Source organism: Desmodus rotundus, chromosome 3 (genome assembly GCF_022682495.2).
Source record: "Desmodus rotundus isolate HL8 chromosome 3, HLdesRot8A.1, whole genome shotgun sequence".
NCBI classification, from domain to species: Eukaryota; Metazoa; Chordata; class Mammalia; order Chiroptera; family Phyllostomidae; genus Desmodus; species Desmodus rotundus.
This window is the reverse complement of record NC_071389.1, coordinates 142,840,779-142,860,273: the sequence shown is the minus strand read 5'-3', so window position 1 is coordinate 142,860,273 and position 19,495 is coordinate 142,840,779. Positions and strand designations below refer to the sequence as shown.

General features: G+C 39.7%; 1 protein-coding gene across 3 annotated transcripts in view; it reads left to right on the top strand.

Moving 5' to 3' along the window:
* SRGAP1 (SLIT-ROBO Rho GTPase activating protein 1) overlaps positions 1–19,495 on the top strand; it is a 255,508-nt gene that overhangs the window by 136,005 nt on the left and 100,008 nt on the right. For all 3 annotated transcript variants that reach the window (XM_024576286.4, XM_053921213.2, XM_053921214.2), the window contains exon 4: positions 7,831–7,893. In XM_024576286.4, the coding sequence (XP_024432054.2) occupies positions 7,831–7,893 (63 nt within the window). The remainder of the gene's footprint in view (positions 1–7,830; positions 7,894–19,495) is intronic.

The window sequence follows — 19,495 nt, the reverse complement described above, 5'->3', positions numbered from 1 at the left end:
TGATTAGTTTATTAATTTTTGGATTTGGTTCATTATTTATATATAGAAACTTTACTTGCTTCAAATTGAATGAGCATAAATCATACTGTATTGAAATTGTTTTGTTTACCTCTCTCACTAGACTGTAAGGCCACTTCTCTGTCTTTGGCACTTAGAAGGTTCTCGTAAAGACTGGAAGAATGATTGAGGGAATGCATGAGTGAGTACATGAATGAATGAACTTTTGTCAGTGTCTTAATGAACGTCAGCCTTTTCCTCACTAATTCAGTGGATGACTACTAAACGAGCAAATCTCTGACTTACTGATTGGTTATGGAAATAGTCCCGGAATATTTCTTAGCACAGTGCTATTAAGACTAAAGCCATGGGTGTTCTTCACAATGTGGTCTGGTTTGCTTCACCACAGACTATAATCATAGTTTACTGCAGCACACCAAAAAATATATATTTTGCCAATCTAACAAAAAAATAGATATAATTTTGAGTCATGCACACTGGACGGCTATCATTGGGTTGGCTGTTGTCATTTTTTTAATTTGAAAATCTAAGGGAAAAGAGGTTAGTGCCTCTGACTAAATAGTCAGGTATTTCACATTTTACAAATTCTTGGGGCATACCAGCTAAAAATCGCTGTACTAAAGAAAATATACTATTATGATAATATTAAGAAACTGTCAATAAAACTGAGTTATTTAATTTTTGTAAAGTTTAGCATATTGACAACTAGTCTGAAAATATATTTCTGATCTATTTAATTATAGTCTGAACCAGAGTTTGATAACGCATTCTGATTTTAATTGGGTAAGTTTGTTTACATCAGCCACTGCAAGTTTATGGCTAAGTGATTATCCATTTAGTGATACTGAAAGGTGTTTCCTAACTTATCACCATTTTGAGTAGAGAAATAAACCCTCGTATGAAAAATTGTGTTTCTTAAAGAGTTAAAGAAATGCAAGTTGAAAATGAAAATAGTTGTGCCACCTACTTTCCTCCCTGTAGGATTTTAAATTTCACTCCTGAGTTATTTAACCTGTCTGTTCAAATGCTTTTTGCACCTGAGAGGTTGTGAGTGGCTCTGCCGTCTGCGACTTTGCACCGTGCAGATCAGCTGCTCACAGGCTGAGCAGGCGGCAGCAGCCCTTTTCTCACCTGGATGCCAAATGCCACATCTGCTCAGCAGTTCCTTTAGCAAATATTCTAGGAGATGCCCCAGATATTTCCTTTTTAGATCAAGTTTTGTCTTGTTTCAGAAATGGAGTTCTGGTTCCCCCTGTGTCTGTGATTCCTTATCATTTCCCAAGTTTCCTAGTGGTGTGGGGTTTTGTCTGAAAGGGTATTGATTATTTTTCTTCGTGGGCATGATGTAGATGATGAGGCTAATTCCATCTGCTGATATTTAGTTGCATATTTTAATAAGTACAAAATCATGTCCCTTGACAGGAGGGAAGTGTGCAGAAACACTATAAATATTATCCAGAAGCTTCATTCAGGCCATTACGCCCAACCCAGCCCTCTCCATTAGGGGTTTTGGAGGATGCTGTTGACTCTTCAGAGTTTACATGAATCAAGGGAATCTGTTATTGTAAAAACACATGAACATGAGCTTCGGACTTAAAAGCACACGCTGGGGAAGTATAGCCTGACTCCTTTAACTAGAATTTACATCTGAAACTCACCAATCCTGAGACACTAAAATCGTTTGAAACCCTCTCATTAAATATTTAATCTGGTTTTCCTTTTTCTCTTTTATTCCCAGTGCGACTCAGCATAAGGTCAGGATTCCTTGACTGGTCATCACAATAGATTGACTTTAAAAATACCTCTGTCAGAGGCCAGAGGCCCTCTGAATTGGTCATTTAATCCAACCACGGAGATCACTTGATTGATTGCTCAGGATACTCCTTTGTTGTATTATTCTGCTTCTAGGTATGCCTTTCTTATCTCCTTTCTGGGAGGTTGCAGGAAGCTGGCCTGCAGGCCTGCAGAATAGAGATGCAATGCAGCGCTTGTTCCTGTGCTCTGCAGAGAAAGCTGCCTGGGCACATCCGGCTCCTCCATGAGACTGTGAACTCTGGAGGCAAAAGCCACGCCTTGCTCAGCTCCGGGTCCCATTCATCCCACAAGCATATATGGACCACCTCGTGTGCCAGGCACCAGAGCAGGCCCCGGGAATACAAAGATGATTCAGATGTACTCACTCGCTCTCAAAGAAACAAGGTTTCTGAAGAAGAAGTGTGATAAGCATAATAATAATGGGTAGTATCAGTTTCACACTCGCTGTGTGCCAGGTTTTGTGTGAAGTGTTTATTAAGGACCACCCCAGTAAAACTGTGGCATAGACACTGTTGGCATCTTCATTTTGCCATTGATATAACTGAGGTCTTACAAAATTATTTAACTGATACACAGACTAGAACAAGATAGTTTAAAAATAAGCAGTTTGATTTTAAAATTTAAACTCTTAACCACTAAATTATATAGCCTCGGAGTGGTGATAGATAATGTATTATAAAATTATAGAGAAAGCAGGGTGTAATTTTTTTTATTTGGGACTCCAGGCAAAGTTACAAGAAAGTTTTCACAGACTAGCATGTAGGATTGTACCAGGCAAGAGAAGGAAGGAGAGTCCAGCAAAGGGGACGACTGGGGAAAGGTACCGAGACTGGCGAGCTAGCGGTTTATGACCAGACAGGAGGATGTGGTTGGGGATTTGTGGAATGTAAGATAGAGTAGTTGGGGGAGATTATGGTGAGTAAAAAAAAAAAACCACCAAGAACTCTATTCTGAAAAAATGTAGCAAGTGTTTGAGGGGTTTTAATCAAAGGAAGGACATAATTTGATTTTTGTTTATTTATTTTTAAAATTCTAATGACATGCAGAAAAACGGATCAGCCAGAATAGATAGCATTGGTGACTTCTTCAAGAAGCAGAAGCAAGCCTTGGGTGAACCCCAAATTATGACTTAGTGACCCTGTTGTCCTGGCAGCAATATAAATTTACTATAACCCTTTAAAAACCCTTATAATATGTATTAAGGGTCTTAAAAATGTCAATTATTTTATCCTAGTAATTTCAGGTCTAGGAATTTGTATTAAGGAAACAACACAAAATGCAAGATAAACCTTTAGACCAGCATTTGTGATAATAGTTCAGAGAGTTAAAATGTGTTGGTAAAACCGAATGAATATGTAAATAATTGAATGATTAGTGGGAAAGAGTGGGACTTTTGGAAACCATAATACAAGAATGGTTAATATACATTCCCTGGGTAGTTATGATGAATTTAATTATAATGATGGTTCTGAAAATTATATAAATACATAGGAAGTTTTATGGCAACTGAAACAAGAGTAGAAAAAGAGTCTGCATCAAATACATCAAATCATGATGGTGGTGGTTTTGTCCTTCTATTTTTCCAATATTTGTCAGTATACTTAATTTGCTTTTACAATAGAAAAAGATAAAAAAAACTTTGGGACTATTAATTTTGTACTTATGTTTGAGGTATCTGAAATGTCAAAGTAACAATAAATAGTAAACAATTAGCAATAGGTTTGGTATTTGACTCTGGGTTTACACATTGAAGACATTCAATAAATGTCACCTAAACATAAGTTCTAGCCCTGGCTGGTGTGGCTCAGTGGATGGAGTGCCAGCCTGTGAACCAAAGGGTCACCAGTTAGATTCCCAGTCAGGGCACATGCGTGGGTTGTGGGCCAGGTTCCTGGTGGGAGGCACGCAAGAGGCAACCACACACTGATGTTTCTCTCCGTCTCTTTCTCCCTCCCTTCCTCTCTCTCTAAAAATAAATAAATAAATAAAATCTTTTAAAAAAGAAGAAGAACAAGTTCTAACCATGTTTTTTTCCCTTTGGTCAGAATCCCAGAATCCTATTGAAATGAGTTAGAAGTTTTACCATAATCTGAACAAGGCTTATATTAATAGAGGGGGAAAACTCTTCCCTTTTTCAACCCCATACCTGAAGCTGTTGAAGGGAGACTCCTTTCTGTGCAAAAGTAAATTTAACCAGCCAATCTCAAGTAACATAGAAAATACTTTATTTCAGACATATATCATTTCATGAAGTTATTTTTTTTCTCTTGTACAAAGAGAACATTGATTGCTTTCTTTCCTTCATGCCCCTATCATTTTCCTTACTCTGCAGTTCTTGTTCAAGGGTCAAGGGTCTACTCTCACTCTTGTCAAATTGTAATGAAATAGAATCCAGAGGCATCTTTAGCCTACTGGGTTCTGATGGACTTTCGATAATCCAGATATTAGATTTGCCAACCAGAGGGTTTCAGCCCATTAGTTTAGTGTGCCGGCCTGCTGTGTGCCTCAGCAGGCGGGTTTCGGTTTAAGATTGCTTCTTTGGCGGGGGGAGTGTAGAGTGGCATTTAGAAGAAGGATTGGTTTTCACTATTACAGTAATCAATTAGAAACATGCTTAAAGTTGGGATGGGGGCAGCATGAAATGATCCTTTCATTCTTTCTGTGCCCAAGGACAGGGACCGTGACCCCAGCACTCAAACTGGGGTGATGTTGTGTCCAGCCCAAGTATCTGTGAATGCCAGGGTGTGTGGATTCGTGTTTCATACTTTAGTCACGTGAAGTAGTGCTTCAGGGCCCAGTCCAGTTCCTTAACAACCTTTGCAGACAAAAGGGGTGGTGGTGGGAAGGCAAGGTTAATTTCAAAGTTATTTACTGCACCCTGGAGGGTTTGGATTGTGATTCAAAGCTGACAAATAGGCAGGAGCTTTGGTGGTGAGTCATGCAGATAGCTGGGGACCTACCTGAGAGGAACTCCTCCCCAAGTTTTCACAAACTGGAAAATTCTCACCGGGCTCTGGCTCCGTAAGGCTCTCTTTCCTGAATTGTATATGTGTTACCATGCTGGCTTGAGGCATCTGAAACGTGAAAGTGACAATAAATAGAGCATTAGAAATAGGCTTGGTATTCGACTCTGGGTTTATCCATTTTCTAGTGGATGTTGGATTAATTCATCCAGTACCACTAGTGGTAGGACCCCCACGAAAATGGAACGTAGAAAGGTAAACTTAGTTTACAGTATGGCAAGGAAATAGGGGTATAAGAAATGCCCAAGGGCTGGAACTCAATACTGGGGGCCCTTCCAAATCTGGAGTCACTGAGAGGGGGATGTAAAGGCCAGAGCAATAGCAAGGGACTTCAAAATCAAGTCAGCCTGTATCTGCTGAGCACTTCCTATGGGGAAGTCAATGGAATTAAGTGTTCAGAGACCAAAAGAAAGAAAAAATGCAACGTGGCCCTGTCACTCAAGGGTGTTGCCATTATAAGCAGTGTCTGGGGGGAAATAAATAATTCTAACATTTACAGGATATGTACTGCGTGTTAGGCACCATTCTGAGTGCCTGTGTGCGCCATCTATTTAATGCTCTCATCGACCCCATGAGATGGGTGCAAGGACAGTGTTCATTTGATGGGTCTGGAAACTGAGGCCTTAGGGAATCCAAGGTCTTTGAGACTTAAGACCCAGGCATTATGACTCCAGAGTCCTTCTAAGCATTATTGCTATATCGCCTCCCAGGCAAAGTTTTTGTATTTCAAGACCCGTGGGGAAAGGTGAAAGAAAAGTATAAGAGTATGCTTGGCGGAGCAGTTTGTCTGTGATAGATGTCTTCCACCTCACTGCCTGAATTCATGTAAAATCAGACATACACAAAAAATCTTCTGGCTTACTCTAAAATATTTGGCCTGGGATACCTTGGAGTGCCCTTATCACCCAAACCTGTCTTTAATCGGATCCTTAATATTCTTGGCTTGTGGCTAATCGGACCTAAGGGGTTTTTGGTTTTGTTTTTGTTCTAAAGTCTTAGACAAGAAATATTTTCATTTTGGATTTGCTACCTGAAATATGGGCAACTGAGCAGTTACTTGCTGGCCTTTGATCCCATTAGAGTTCTGAATTGGTGGCCTGGATCCTTGAATGAAATCTGATATTGAAATAACACCAAGCCGAAGTCATGGGAGATTGTAGTGTAATATATACGGTCAGAATAATGAAGATTTAGGGGAAATAAAAGGAGTTTCCATTGGCCTCATTTGCTCACTTGTGACTTTGCTTTCACTCTTGAGTGATTCTTAACCCACCTCTTCACATAACAGGGACACAGCAAACATAAAATCTCTAACTTCAATTTAGAGATTTTAGAAGCTATTGCAGCTTGATAAACAGCAGCATCCTTTATCATGAACGAGTTTGAATTTCTCAAAGTTCAGGTAGTGTTCTGATGTCACCTTCCCACACTGTGCTATAGAACAGGAATTTTCGCTTCACCACATGAGGCCGTTTTGGAGGGAGGCCTGACCCAATGCAATGGCCTTGTGTTCATAGCTGGACTGTGTTTCATCGCAGTCCTGATGTTTTCTTAGGAGCGGTCTGTGGGCCTTTTCTTTCTGCCTTCTCACCAGAGGCCAGGCCTTCAGCAAATATAGTAACTACTTCAGCTATTACACAAACACAGTGGCTCAGCTCGTTTACAAATTCGCTTAGCAAGTGTTTATAGGAAGCTTCCTACAAGCCCAAGCATGCCGTGGACTAGGGTGAAGGCAAGTGCCTTCTTAAGTTCCACACCCCGCAGGCTTCACTCACCTCATCCTCATCCTGACCTTGTGCCCAAGCACGGGGAAGGACACCGGGGTCACCGAGCTGATAAAGATGTGACCCTTACCCCTAATAGTGAAAGTCTAGTGGTACACATATAAATGAACCAGTGGATGTTCTTGTAGTGTCTCAAACTATAAATTAAGTCCTTCTGCACATTTTTCCCCAATCTGCATAGCTGACTTACATAATGAACCCAAAACAGAAAAAAAAATGGATATATGATTTTCTTTACAATTGCTTACAGATTTGGCTGGAAAAAAAAATTCAGATACTCTTCTACAGAACTCTCAGAATTAACCTGGAGAAGACTATTTTAAATGCTGTTATTTACCAACTGAGCAGAAGAGTGAAACTTTTTTGTCTTAATGAAAATAATTACAACAAACACAGAGGTGAAAGTATGTGGACTATACGTGGCCTTACCACCTCACTGCTTTGGAAGTGCTTTCTTAACATTATAGTCAGTCAAATTAATTCTTATTTTGAAAAGTGAGAATTAATTTCCCTCCTGGATTCACTTTAGATTTTGGGGAATCACCCTGGAAAAACTCCTTTGTGACAATACCGAAGTGGGAGACAGGGTGCAGGACTGCATCTGGTAATGACTTCAGTTCCGCAGCTCAGATTCTGAGCAAGCATGATGCTTCACCCTACTGACCTTTTCTCTCTCTCTCCTTTTTTAAAAAAATATTTTATTTATTTACTTTTAGAGAGAGGGGAAAGGAGTGAGAAAGAGAGGGAGACAAACATCAGTGTGCAAGGGATACATCGATCCATTGCTTCTTGAATGCCCCCAACTGGGGACCTGGCCCACAACCCAGGCATGTGCTCTGAATGGGAATCGAACCAGCAACCTTTTTTGCAGGTTGGCACTCACTCCACTGAGCCACACCAGCCAGGGCCTTCTCTTTTTCTCTTCTTGATAAAGTCTGATTTGGATGTTGGGAGAGCCATTAGACTGTTCAGGCCCTTTTTTGCCTCTGTCCAGCCTGTGGTGAACGTGGGTGCATATCTCTAGTATTTGGAAAGGGCCATTTGGTCAAATATTGGGGCATGCTGGCCTTCTGCTGTGTTATACATTACATTCGTCTATTTTTGGTCAGTGGATTTAGGATGTAAATAATTTAGAAACAAGTTTCTATTACATTTTTAAATATTCTTTCTTAATTTCTTCTTAATTACAGAGCAAAGAGATTGCATTCCAACTTCATGAGGATTTAATGAAGGTTCTTAATGAGCTGTACACGGTAAGCACATAATCTTTCTTCTTTTGAAAGAATCTTTGGTTTGGAATTATGGCTTGTAGAAATACTGCATTTATTAGAACTCATTCCAAGCTAGGGTGTTGACAGATGCTTGTTCGGTTGAGATGATGAACAAAGTGGGTAGATGCATCCTACTATATCCTTTGCCACTCCCTCCAATTTGGAGAGAATGCATTCAAGTAAATATGTATAGGCAGTTATAACATGTTAAAAAACTAGATTGATAGGTGTTCTAATATGACATGGTTTTAACTGGTTGGATTATATGTGCTATGTACATATATTCAGTTCCAAATATTTTATTTTAAATTGTTGCCATTCTTAAATTAGCCATTCTGGGATTTGAGAAATTTAGAGTTGCTTTATTATGGTACTTTAATTTCTCACCCCCACCCCCCATTTCAGTTAAATTGTTTGGTTAATGATTTATTCTATTAAAATTACTTTTGGGGGAGGTATCTTTTTTGTCAGTAATATGCTTTTGTGAATTTAAATTTTATTCAAGCTACTGCATATAATCATAAGAAATTAAATGATTTGAAATTATTTTATTAAGAAAGCCAAAACCAATGAGGCTGTAAGTTGGAATTTGTCATGTGCCTAAGTGAATTTTTTACATTTAATGATCATATTATTAAATACAAATTTGTTTTGGAGGGGTTGAATCAGTTTTTATTTTATAAGAGAGAAATAATGAGAAATGAATAATAGTAATTTGTTCTGACTATAGGTATTTGCATTTTCATTGCACAAGATTATCTGAATTTTTCTTTACAGGCCAATTAAACCTGAAAATTAGTATTAAAATGTTTCTCGATTTATATATCCCATTTCTTCCTAAAAATCAATGTGTGTAAAATGCAGTTTTGTGAATTAAAGTGTTTTTAATGCTCCATTGACACTGGCTAATTAAAAGAACCCGTAGTTTAAACTTTTGTGAAATTTGTAATATTCTCATAAAATTACTTTCCAATTTTTGTACATGTGTGATACATTTCTATTTTTATGTAGCGTGTACTTACGAATTTAATTGACAGTTTCTATGTGTTAGTTGCTCCTTCAGAAACTTTTAACTTTACATGCAAAAGCCTCATGTTATAAGGTCATATCCACATTTTAAAAATACCTACTGAAGTAGAGTTTTTGTTGATAAAGGCCATTTATTAGCCTGTGATTTATTAATTTTTGACAATCAAAGGTAGCAACCATTTCTAGAAATCCTGGATTTAGAGTTTAAAAGTTAAGTGAGCATTGTGCCTCCCAGACGTCAAAGAAATGTCATCCTCCACTGAACTCTTTTAAGATGAGGGCTTCACAGCATTTTCATTGCGGTTCCCTTTGCTTGAGCATTGTTTAAAAAATTAATCTGGTGGTTGTCATGGCATCAGAGACGAGCCTGTTGATTAGGGTCTGAAACTAGTAGTACTAGCCAAAACAATAGTGACAAAGATAAACTTGATCGTCGACTATGAGAATTCAGTAGAATGTTATGAAAATTTTATCTCAATGAGAGATGTGTATAGTGAAATTTTTCCTGGATTCAGCCTATCAAGTGGACTTAGATATTTAGCAGACTGTACATGTAGTTGAATCAAGTAAGCTGATATTTCCTTAAAACTCTCATCATGATCAGTCTGAAAGCCTGAAGGAGCCAGGCTCCAGAACTGGCCACCTGCGTTTGAATAACCCTGTCAGAGTCATTTAGCCTCTCAGAATCAGTTCAGGTATTAGGGTAGAAGAGACAGCAATGAGTTTTTAATTAGATAGCCTGTAGAGCACTTTGAGTTCTTGGGAAAAAATTTTACTTTAACCAGAGAGCACGCTCAGCTGAGGTCAGAGGTCATATTTTGCCCAGAAAACACCTTCATATTACAGACACACATACCTTTTACACTGAAAGGGGGCATTTGGTGTCTCTTATACTTTAAATTCCGATATACGAATTCTGTCTTGTTCAAATGAAATCTACCCATTATACATACTCAGTTCACATTCAGAAAATGAGAAAATGTAAGGAGTATTTGAACCATGAGCCAGGAGAGGAGGGAATGTAGTTTAGATTTCTTATTCAGCCACTGACCTGTCACAAACAAATAACCTTCGAGCTGCATCATGCATAGAGTTTGTACGACTAACCAGGTAATAATGACTACGGAAATAACACGCATAAAGTAAGTAGCCTCGGGGAATTGAGGGTGCTATTGAATCCCCTTTTCCGATAGATATTCACTTCTTCCTTTCGGTCGGTCCTGGATACTCCTTGGGAGTTGACAGTGAACGTTCTGGGTACACGAACTTCCTTACACGAGTGGGGAGTTTTGTATTAAAACATAGTCGACCTTAGTGGTGGGTAGCAGTCTTTTGTGTGGGCTTCTTTTCCCAAAAATACTTCTCCCATAGGCCTGTTGATTATTACAAGCATTATATCAAAAAGCCTTGCCTTAAATAAAATATAAACACCCAGGGAGAATAGGAAGAGATCATTAAACCTTAGTATGAACCAAGTTTTTCAGATTCGTTGAGTACAGGTTGTGTGCATCAGGCATACAGGCCTGGACTTAGGAGTGGGGAGGAGAGGATGGTGGCATCACAGCGCCATTTGGAAGAGGAGGGAGGGTTTTCTATATTTTTTCCCCTCAACCTTACCTTTATTTGCAGAAACAGGGCCTCATAATGGTTTAAAGCATCCACTTGGGTTCTGAGACCATAAGGACCAACCACAGCAGTTAGGATTAGTTGGGCTTTGAGTAACAGGAACTCAAAATAAAAACATAAAATAGAGACTCATAGTGTCTCTCACATAAAAGAAGTTCAGAGATTGGCAGCCCAGGGCTGGTATGGAGGTTCCATAAAGCCATCCAAGATCAGGCTCCTCGTAATCCCTGTTCAGAGAAACGTGGTTGTGACCTCTGTCTTTATCATTCACGTTGGTTCCCAGCGCTGCAGCCATCACATCTGCATTCCTGAAGTGGAGAAAAGAAAGAGGGGCAGGTCCCCCGTCTCTGAAGGAGACTTGCTGAAAGTCTCATATAACACTTTCATCTCTGCCCCAGTGGCCAGAACTTAGAACACGCACTTAGAATTACAGTCTGTTAGCCAGTCAGCTCATTGCTAACCTGTTACAAATTGGGGATTCCGTTGATTTGAGAGAGAAGGGGAGGTATTTGTGGGGAACTAGCCCTGACTGTCAGAGTAGCATCCTTATTTTGTATGTGCTAGTTCTTTCGCTAAGCACATTACTTGCATTATCTCATGTAATCCTCACAGTATCACTGTGAGGCAGTTACTATCATTATCCCCATTTTACAGAAAAGGAAACCACGTCTCAGGGAGTTTTGCCCCAGGTTGCTCAGCAAGTAGTAGAGAGGGAGCTGAAGTCCAGGTCCAGAGCCCACGCCCTTTACTGTCATTTTATCTCTGCGCCACAGTTTTGGGAAATCATTTTCTAACAAAAATCTCTAAACATTAATGCCTCCCTAACAACATAAAGCACTTACACAGTTGATTACCTACTCACTTTTTTATCAACAGCATTAGTTTCTTTAACAAAAGCATACGTGAAAAATTGAACATGTGCTCAGTGGCAACCTGACTTCTTAGAAAAGTTGATTTAAATGATCTAACAGATGGAACTCATTGGACTAAAAAATAAAAGGGTAAAGCAAGATCCTCAGACTCCCTTTCTTAGTCCACTAATGAACTTCTTTTGAGTTTAACTTTTGAAAGAGAATCAAAGTAGGGTTAAGAAAACAGAGAGTACTATGTTTTAAGAAACAAAAATGATGGACTCCAGGCAGCAAACTTGTACATGAATTTCAGATTACTTAGCCAATCTGGGGCTTTGAGTTCTCCAAAGTCTCTTAGTCTGTGTTCTCCAGAACCAATAGGATGGAAATATATTTATGTATTATATAAATATATGTATATACACACACACACACACACACACACACAGAGGGAGAGATGGGTGCAGTCACAAGCTGGAGAGCCAGGTTATAGTTCCAATTTGAGTCTGAAGGCCCAAGAAAGGACCAGGAGAGCCGATGGTGTAAGTTCTAGCCTGAGTTCAAGCCCAAAGCACGAGAAGAGCATGTCTCCCCTCAAACACAGTAATGCAGGGAGAGCACATTCTCTTATCCAGCCCTTTTGTTCTCTTCAGACCCTCAATGCCTGCTACTGTGCCAGCCACTTTTAGATGTTCTGGAGAATATAGCTGTGAATAAAAACAGACCATACATATACTTGCTCTCAAGGTATTTACATTGTAGTGAGGAGAAACAGACAGTAAGCAAACAAATGTATAGTACAGCAGATATAAGTGCTAAAAGGAAAAATAAAGCTGAGTTAATGAGATAGGAAAGCATTCAGAACAGTGTCGGGCGCATGGATGCCTAATAAATGTCAGCACCTGGTGCCATCTTATCTCATCAGTGGGGTGGGGAAGGTAGCAGCTCCTTCTCTGCCTCTCAGAGTAAATGTGGAGACCAGGGATGATATTAACAGTAATGACCGATAATATACATGCTTTTTCCTCACAATGGGTGTATGCGAAAAGAAACAGGAAAGTAACTTCCCCTAAGAAAACCAAAGCAATAGTAGAAGTGAACAGTGCTGCGATTGGGTTAATCACAGGGACACGAAAGGTTGGAGGGAACATTCCAAACACAGTTTGCCTTCGTCACGGTCACACGGTTCATCATCAAACAGTGGTGTGAAGTGTTAAGCCTGTCTCCTAATACCGAAATCTCAAAAGGTCATGGTGGATTTTATAGAAAAATAATTATTTGTTATATATTAATATTTATTTACGATGCCTCAGCCTTGCAGCATTAAGTTTGGCATTTTAAAAACCAGTAAGCAAATTCTAATAGAGATTAACACAGATGTCATGATAAAATCCACATGAAATCGATCGCTAATTATGTATAATTGACTATCACACTCTCTGTACGTCAGGGACACACATGGCTAAGCCAGAGTCAAGAGGTAATCCATCCTCAAGTTCTATTAAATTAAGAGTAAAGAACTGAGAAAATGAAAATTTATCCCCCCTTACTGGGAGTCAAATACATCATCCCAATTCCTTTCTCGCAGCAGCCCTGTGGGGGAGGTATTCCTAATCCCAGTGTTAACACACGGGAGCTGGAACCCAGAATAATTACACAGGCAATAAATCTAAAATCTAAACCCAGGTCCCGCCCTGAGGCCCGTCAATTCCCTACTGGACAGCCGCTTTAGGGAAGGATGTGCAAGGCAGGCCAGAGAAGGAAGGGTGGAACCGGATCTCATAGATAAAACTCATGGGCAAAATTCTTAAACTGCGTGCGCCAATCGACGCTCGTCAGAACGTGATTGAGCTTTCCAGACTATTGATAGGGGTTACAATATGGGCAAAGCCAAATGGCTTTCTACGTTCAGCTTTTATATTAGGATGTTCAATTGGGGTGCCTCTTCAACACATAGTCCCTCAGTCAGCGTTAGCGTTTTATGTGCCAACACCGCCTGCTTAGCTGTGTATTCGTGCACGGCGGTTACTGCTAAGACCCCATTACTGGGTACTCCATTCACCTTGTTTTCCCCTTCCGAGCTCTAGCTCCGATCTGCCTAACAAATTTCGATACCTAGAGAACAGAAGCTGTCCTAGCACAAAGCCAGAGGCTGCTGAGCATCTTGTACAGAAGTCATTTGGGAAGCATGGTTGCTGAATGCACACAGATATTCTCTCTGGCCTTTATGTATCTTTGAACCACATATCTCTTTAAAATGTTAAAATAAAAAGCTAATTATTTTTTAGAGGGGATGGGAGGGAAGACACTGTTTATTATTTCAAGCCCTTCCTTGAAAACTCCATCTCAGAGGACTGCTGAAGAAAGCTTTTTTGGCTGGCTTTGTGAGCCTCCCAAGAACCAGGAGCTAATGCATTCTTCCGTAACGCAGGAACATGCCCCCGGCAAGGTTGAACAGCCATTCCGAAAGAGCCCAAGATACTTGCCACCTCCTATCAGAAGATTTTTCTCTGAGCCTCAAAGAGGTTTTTAATTTTTATTTTTGGTTAAGTATTTATTTTAGCTCAAGGGCATTTTAAGTATTTGAAATACATTTTTCTGTGAAAATGAAAACACACTCCTTTGAGATGGACTACAAAGAGGTCTGGGTCTTAAAACAAAACACTGAACAAAGAGAAATAAGGCAGAAGGGATATGAAGCAACTCCCAAATTGAAAACTCCTTTGGAATACCACATTCTCTGCGATGCCACCTGGAAAACTTCTTTTTTAAAGCCCTCTGGAGATCTCAGGGTGATGAAGTGTTTCTTTGTATCCTTACCCTGGTTTTATTACTAGACACTTAGATGGAAAGAAAGAGAGGTGTTGGGATTAGATGACTCTTGGCCAACTTCTGAATTCTGATCTTGGTGTTGACAAAGACTGATGTTGGAAACTAGGTTAGCTAATTTAACCTGGCTTCATTTTCCTACCAAAATGATTGGGATTAATAACATTTCCATTGCAAGGAACTGTGAGGACAACTGTTTGATAAAAACTTCATACGTGAATGTCGTTTAGGCCCCCCTGCTAATTAATGAAGCCAAGTGCTCCCCAGCTCCTGCTTAGAATTTTCATTTACTCTTAGAGATTTGAGAATTAGTTATGATTGGTGGTTATGAAATACAAATAAGACTGTCTTTTAAAAGAAGTGAACGGTATGAACCAAAAAAATTTCATTTGCCTTAGATATTAAAAAAAGTGTTAGAAAGTATAGTTTAGTAAAAACAAAAAATTTCTAGAGCATGTTTCATATCCAGAATCCTACTCAAAGGATATATACACGGTCTATCCAGGAAGTATCCAGACATATAATATGAAAAATACAGATATGAAGATACAAGAAACATTGTACATAGGACAATGACGCCTCAGTCCCTTCAATGTAGGCCCCTTGGGACCACATACGGTTCTCCCAGCATCTCTTCCACTTTTCAAAACACTCTGTAGAGTCCTGTGTTGGAATCACCATCAGCTGCCTTGTCCTATTTTCCTAAATCTCATCGACAGTCTGAAATCTCTTCCCTTTCAAAGGTGATTTTAGTTTTAGGAAAAAAAGCCAGAAGTTGCCTGGCACCAAATCTGGGCTGTAGTAGGGCTGAGTCACCTGGGTGATTTGATGTTTTGCCAAGAAACTGCAGGAGATGTGATACATGAGCAGGTGCTTTGTTGTGATGCTGCTGCCAATCACCAGTTGCCCACAGCTGTGGCCGTTTTTGTTGTATCGCATCTCTCAACCAACGAACATTGAGGCTGTACTCCTTATTAATTGTTTGGCCTGGAGGGGTGTGTACTTGTGATGGACAACACTTTCCCAATCAAAAACACAGTTAATGTGGTCTTGATCTTGCTGTGACTTTGCTGTGCCTTCTTTGGGCATGGAGAACCAGGCGACTTCCATTGGGACAACTGAGCTTTCATTTCCGGACCATAGCCATACGCGTAGACCCACCATTCATCTCTGGTTATGACCTTCTTGAGGAAATCTGGTTCTTTGGTAGTGGTTTGAATCAAGTTACTAGCAACTGCAGCACATTGTTCCTTCTGCTCTGTTAGCAGAAGCCATGGAATGAATTTTGCCATAATTTCATACCAATGTCCCACATCAAAATCTGACACAGTAGTTTTTGGAATCCCCAGATCAGCTTCTAGTTCTCACACTGACAGTCACTGATCTTTGTTGATTGCAGCCCGTACACGTTCAACATTCTCAGGTGTTCTGCTTGTTGCAGGCTGTACAGAACCTGAATCACTTTCAACAGACCCTTGACCATCTTTGAAGCATTTGTGCCACACTTCTATTTGCACTGCGCTCATTGCATCATCCCTGAAAGCCTTCTGACTCATCAGAATAGTTTCGGCAAAGGAATGTTAAAGCTTAATGCAAAATTTGATGCAGATTCATTGCTCTACTCACTCATTTGTTAATGTGACAGCCACACAGTGCACATGCTCACTCAGTGGGGTCTACTGCCCCCACTGACTAGTACAGTGAAGTTGTTCACACATGCGTGTTGCAGCCCACTCTCCATGGCTGCCAGGTTACATCGATGTCACACAAACCATTCTTGCTATATTAACAATGGCTGGACTTTTTCTAGACAGACTGTATTATAGAAACTATTGCATTCTGAAATGCAGTATTACAACTTTTAAATTATTAGAATACTTTAGTAACAGACATATTAATAGGGATGTTTTTTTAATTTGGTAATTAAAGTACATGGCTTAGTTTATCATTATCCTACATATAAATATGCAGCTAACCTTTGCCAGGTACTGTTCTAAGCCCTTTACATATTAGGTCTTTAAATTCTTCCAACAGTCCTATGGGGTCGTGGAGATACAGAGAGGTTGAGTACCTGCCCAAGGTCACGAGGCTAAGAAGTCTCAGACCAGGCAGAACTCCCTTTATATCAGTGATTATAACATAAGGCAGACCATTATGTCCAATGGTCAGAGGTTTAGGCAGAGGGCTTTGGAGATCCAAAGAAAGAATTCCACATTGAGGACTGAGAAAAATTCAGAGGAAAATATCTGAAAATGGACAGAATTTCAGTAATAGGAGAGATGGAGAGGGGGCAGGAAGGTTTTCAACACTAAAAGATCAATGTGAGCCAAGGCATCCAATCAGGAAGAACACAAGGCATATTCTTAAAATGTCCCTCTGCAGCTATATCTAGAAAGAAAGGAAAAATCAGGAGTTAAAAGATTTCAGGAGAATACCAAAATGAGATTATCAAGAATACATGCATGAGAAAGAAGATCAAAGTTGGAGGAATCACACTACCTAACATCAAACTATACTATAAGGCCATAGTAATCAAAACAGCCTGGTACTGGCATAAAAACAGACACAGATCAATGGAACAGAATAGAGAGCCCAAAAATAAACCCACATCTTTATAGTCAATTAATATTCATCAGAGGAAATAAGCACATACAGTTGGCTAAAGAAGGTTTATTCAATAAATGGTGTTGGGAAACTTGGACTTATAGATACAGAAACTAGACCACCTTCTTATACCACACACAGGAATAAGTTCAAAATGGGCCAAAGACTTATATGTTAGACCCCAAACCATAAAAATCCTAGGCAGCAAAATTTCAGACATTCCTCATAGCAATATTTTATCATATATATCTCCCCAAGCAAGGGAAACAAAAGAAAAAGTAAGCAATTGGGAATACATCAAACTAAAAAGGGTTTGCACAACAAAGGAAAATATCAAGAAAATAAAAAGACAACCCACAGAATGGGAGAGCACATTCACCGGTACATCTGATAAGGGGTTACTATCCAAAATTTACAAAACTCAATGTCAAAAACAAAATAGCCCAATTAAAATATTGGCAAACAGCCTGAATAGACACTTCTCCAAAGAGGACATACAGATGGCCAACAGACATATGAAAAGATGCTCAACATCACTAGTTATCACAGAAATGAAAATTAAAACCACAATGAGATATCATTTCATACCTGCCACATAATCAACACCAATAAATCAACAAACAAGTGCTAGTGATGATGTGGAGAAAGGGGAACCCTTTTGCACTGTTGGTGGAAATGCAGATTGGTGCAGCCACTGTGGAAAGCAGTATGGAGACACCTCAAAAATTAAAAATGGATTTGCCTTTTGACCCAGCATTCCCACTTCTGGGAAGATACCTGAAGAAATCCAAAACACCAATTCAAAAGAACATAAGCACCCCTATGTTCATTGCAGCATTATTTACAATCACCAAGATATGGAAGCAGCCCAAGTGTCCATCAGTAGATGAGTGGATAAAACAACTATGGGACATTTACATAACGGAATACTACTTGGCCATAAAAAAAAGAAAGAAAGAAAGAAAACTACCCTTTGCAACAGTATGGATGGACCTGGAGAACATTATGCTATGTGAAGTAAGCCAGTCAGGGAGAGACAAATACCATGTGATTCACTCATATGTGGAATCTAATGAATAAACTGAACTAACAAGCAAAACAGAGAGAGACTCCTAGATGGAGAGCAGGATGACAGCCATGGGAGGAGGAGAGGTTAGAGGTGGAGGGATTGAGCAAAAAGGAAAAAGGGCTCATGGACAACTGCGTGTTGCCTGTGGTGGGGGATGGGCTTATAAGGGCAGTCAATGGTAAAGAAAGAATATACAATAAATTTTTTCAAATAAAAGTAAACTACAATAATAAAATGCTAAAAAAAAAAAGAAAAGAAAAGAATACAGGCATCAAAAAATGAATGGGTCTACTCCAAAGCAGTTTGAAAACCCAAAAATCTTTCTTGCACAGCTTAACAGCTCCTCTTCCACCTCCTCTTCCTCCTCAATAAATACAAAGATTAGTATTGGATTTGAGGCATCGGGTATATGTGTTAAATCCAAATCATTTTTCATTAAGAGAAAAGGATTCCATATCATTTTTTCCATTTTAGTTGATGCTGCAATTCTAAGGATTGTAGGGCTTTTAAGATGTTAAGATTTCAAGTGTCTTATATCCTCAGCTTAAATATTTCATATATTCAACCTTATAATTCAAATGTCTAATACACACATAACATCAAAGACATGGGAAACATTTCCCTGAAAAGAATTAGGTATTTAAAACTGCAGGTGACTTTGAAATTCTAGTCAATCCATTGGGCTTTCATTATACATGAGCTTTCCCCTCAGCATTTCCAGCTCCTGGATCCCGTGCCACTTCTGTTGCCGCTGTGTGCCATGTGGCCTGGTTAATGTGTGTTCCGTGTGCCAACTCTCGGGTATTTCTTTTTTCAGCAAACTTGTATTTCAGTGCCCTTTTGAAATAAGGACTTTCTGCACGATCTCTCTCACTGACTTTCTCTGTTGACTTCTTGGGCAAAGATTTAAGTCTCTTTCCAGCTCCATTTCTTTGATCCATAAAACAAAAACCATCCCTCTGCTCTCAGCCTCTCAGGTGTGTGAGAATAAACAAGTGAGCACTGGCAGGGCCACGGCTTCTTGTGGGTTTAAAAGACAAGCTGCTAGAAGGGTAGGGTGTTTTATGAATTGCAGGAGCATTCATTGTGTGCCAATTAGCACTGATGTTTGTGGGTACTATTCTCATTTCTAACTAGAGGGGAGAAAACTACGGGACAAGCTAAAAGGCAAAACAAGGATTGGAACCCAGGCAGTAAGATTCCTGAGTTTAGGCATTAGAGCTTTTCAGAAATGGAACAGGTTATCTGTGTAAGACAGGGTTCTCCATACAGGATTCTTCAGAGGGTGGCTGCCCATCAAGTCCGTGGAGAAAGGTGGTGATATGTAAGGTGCTAGCATTTACGGACTGCAGTTATTCGGCACTTGTCCCAAACCTCAGAGTCTGTTCCCTGTTGCTACAGCAGTTAAATGGAAAACACTAAAAGCATTGTTGCCTCCACTCTAAAATTGTTACAGGATCATCTCTGTTGCCTCTAAATAATATACACCGAATGGCCAGGAGGTGCCTTTCAACAAAGATATAGGTCCTAGAAATGCATCAGTGATAGCATCAGTGGTCCTGATGACACAGCCCTG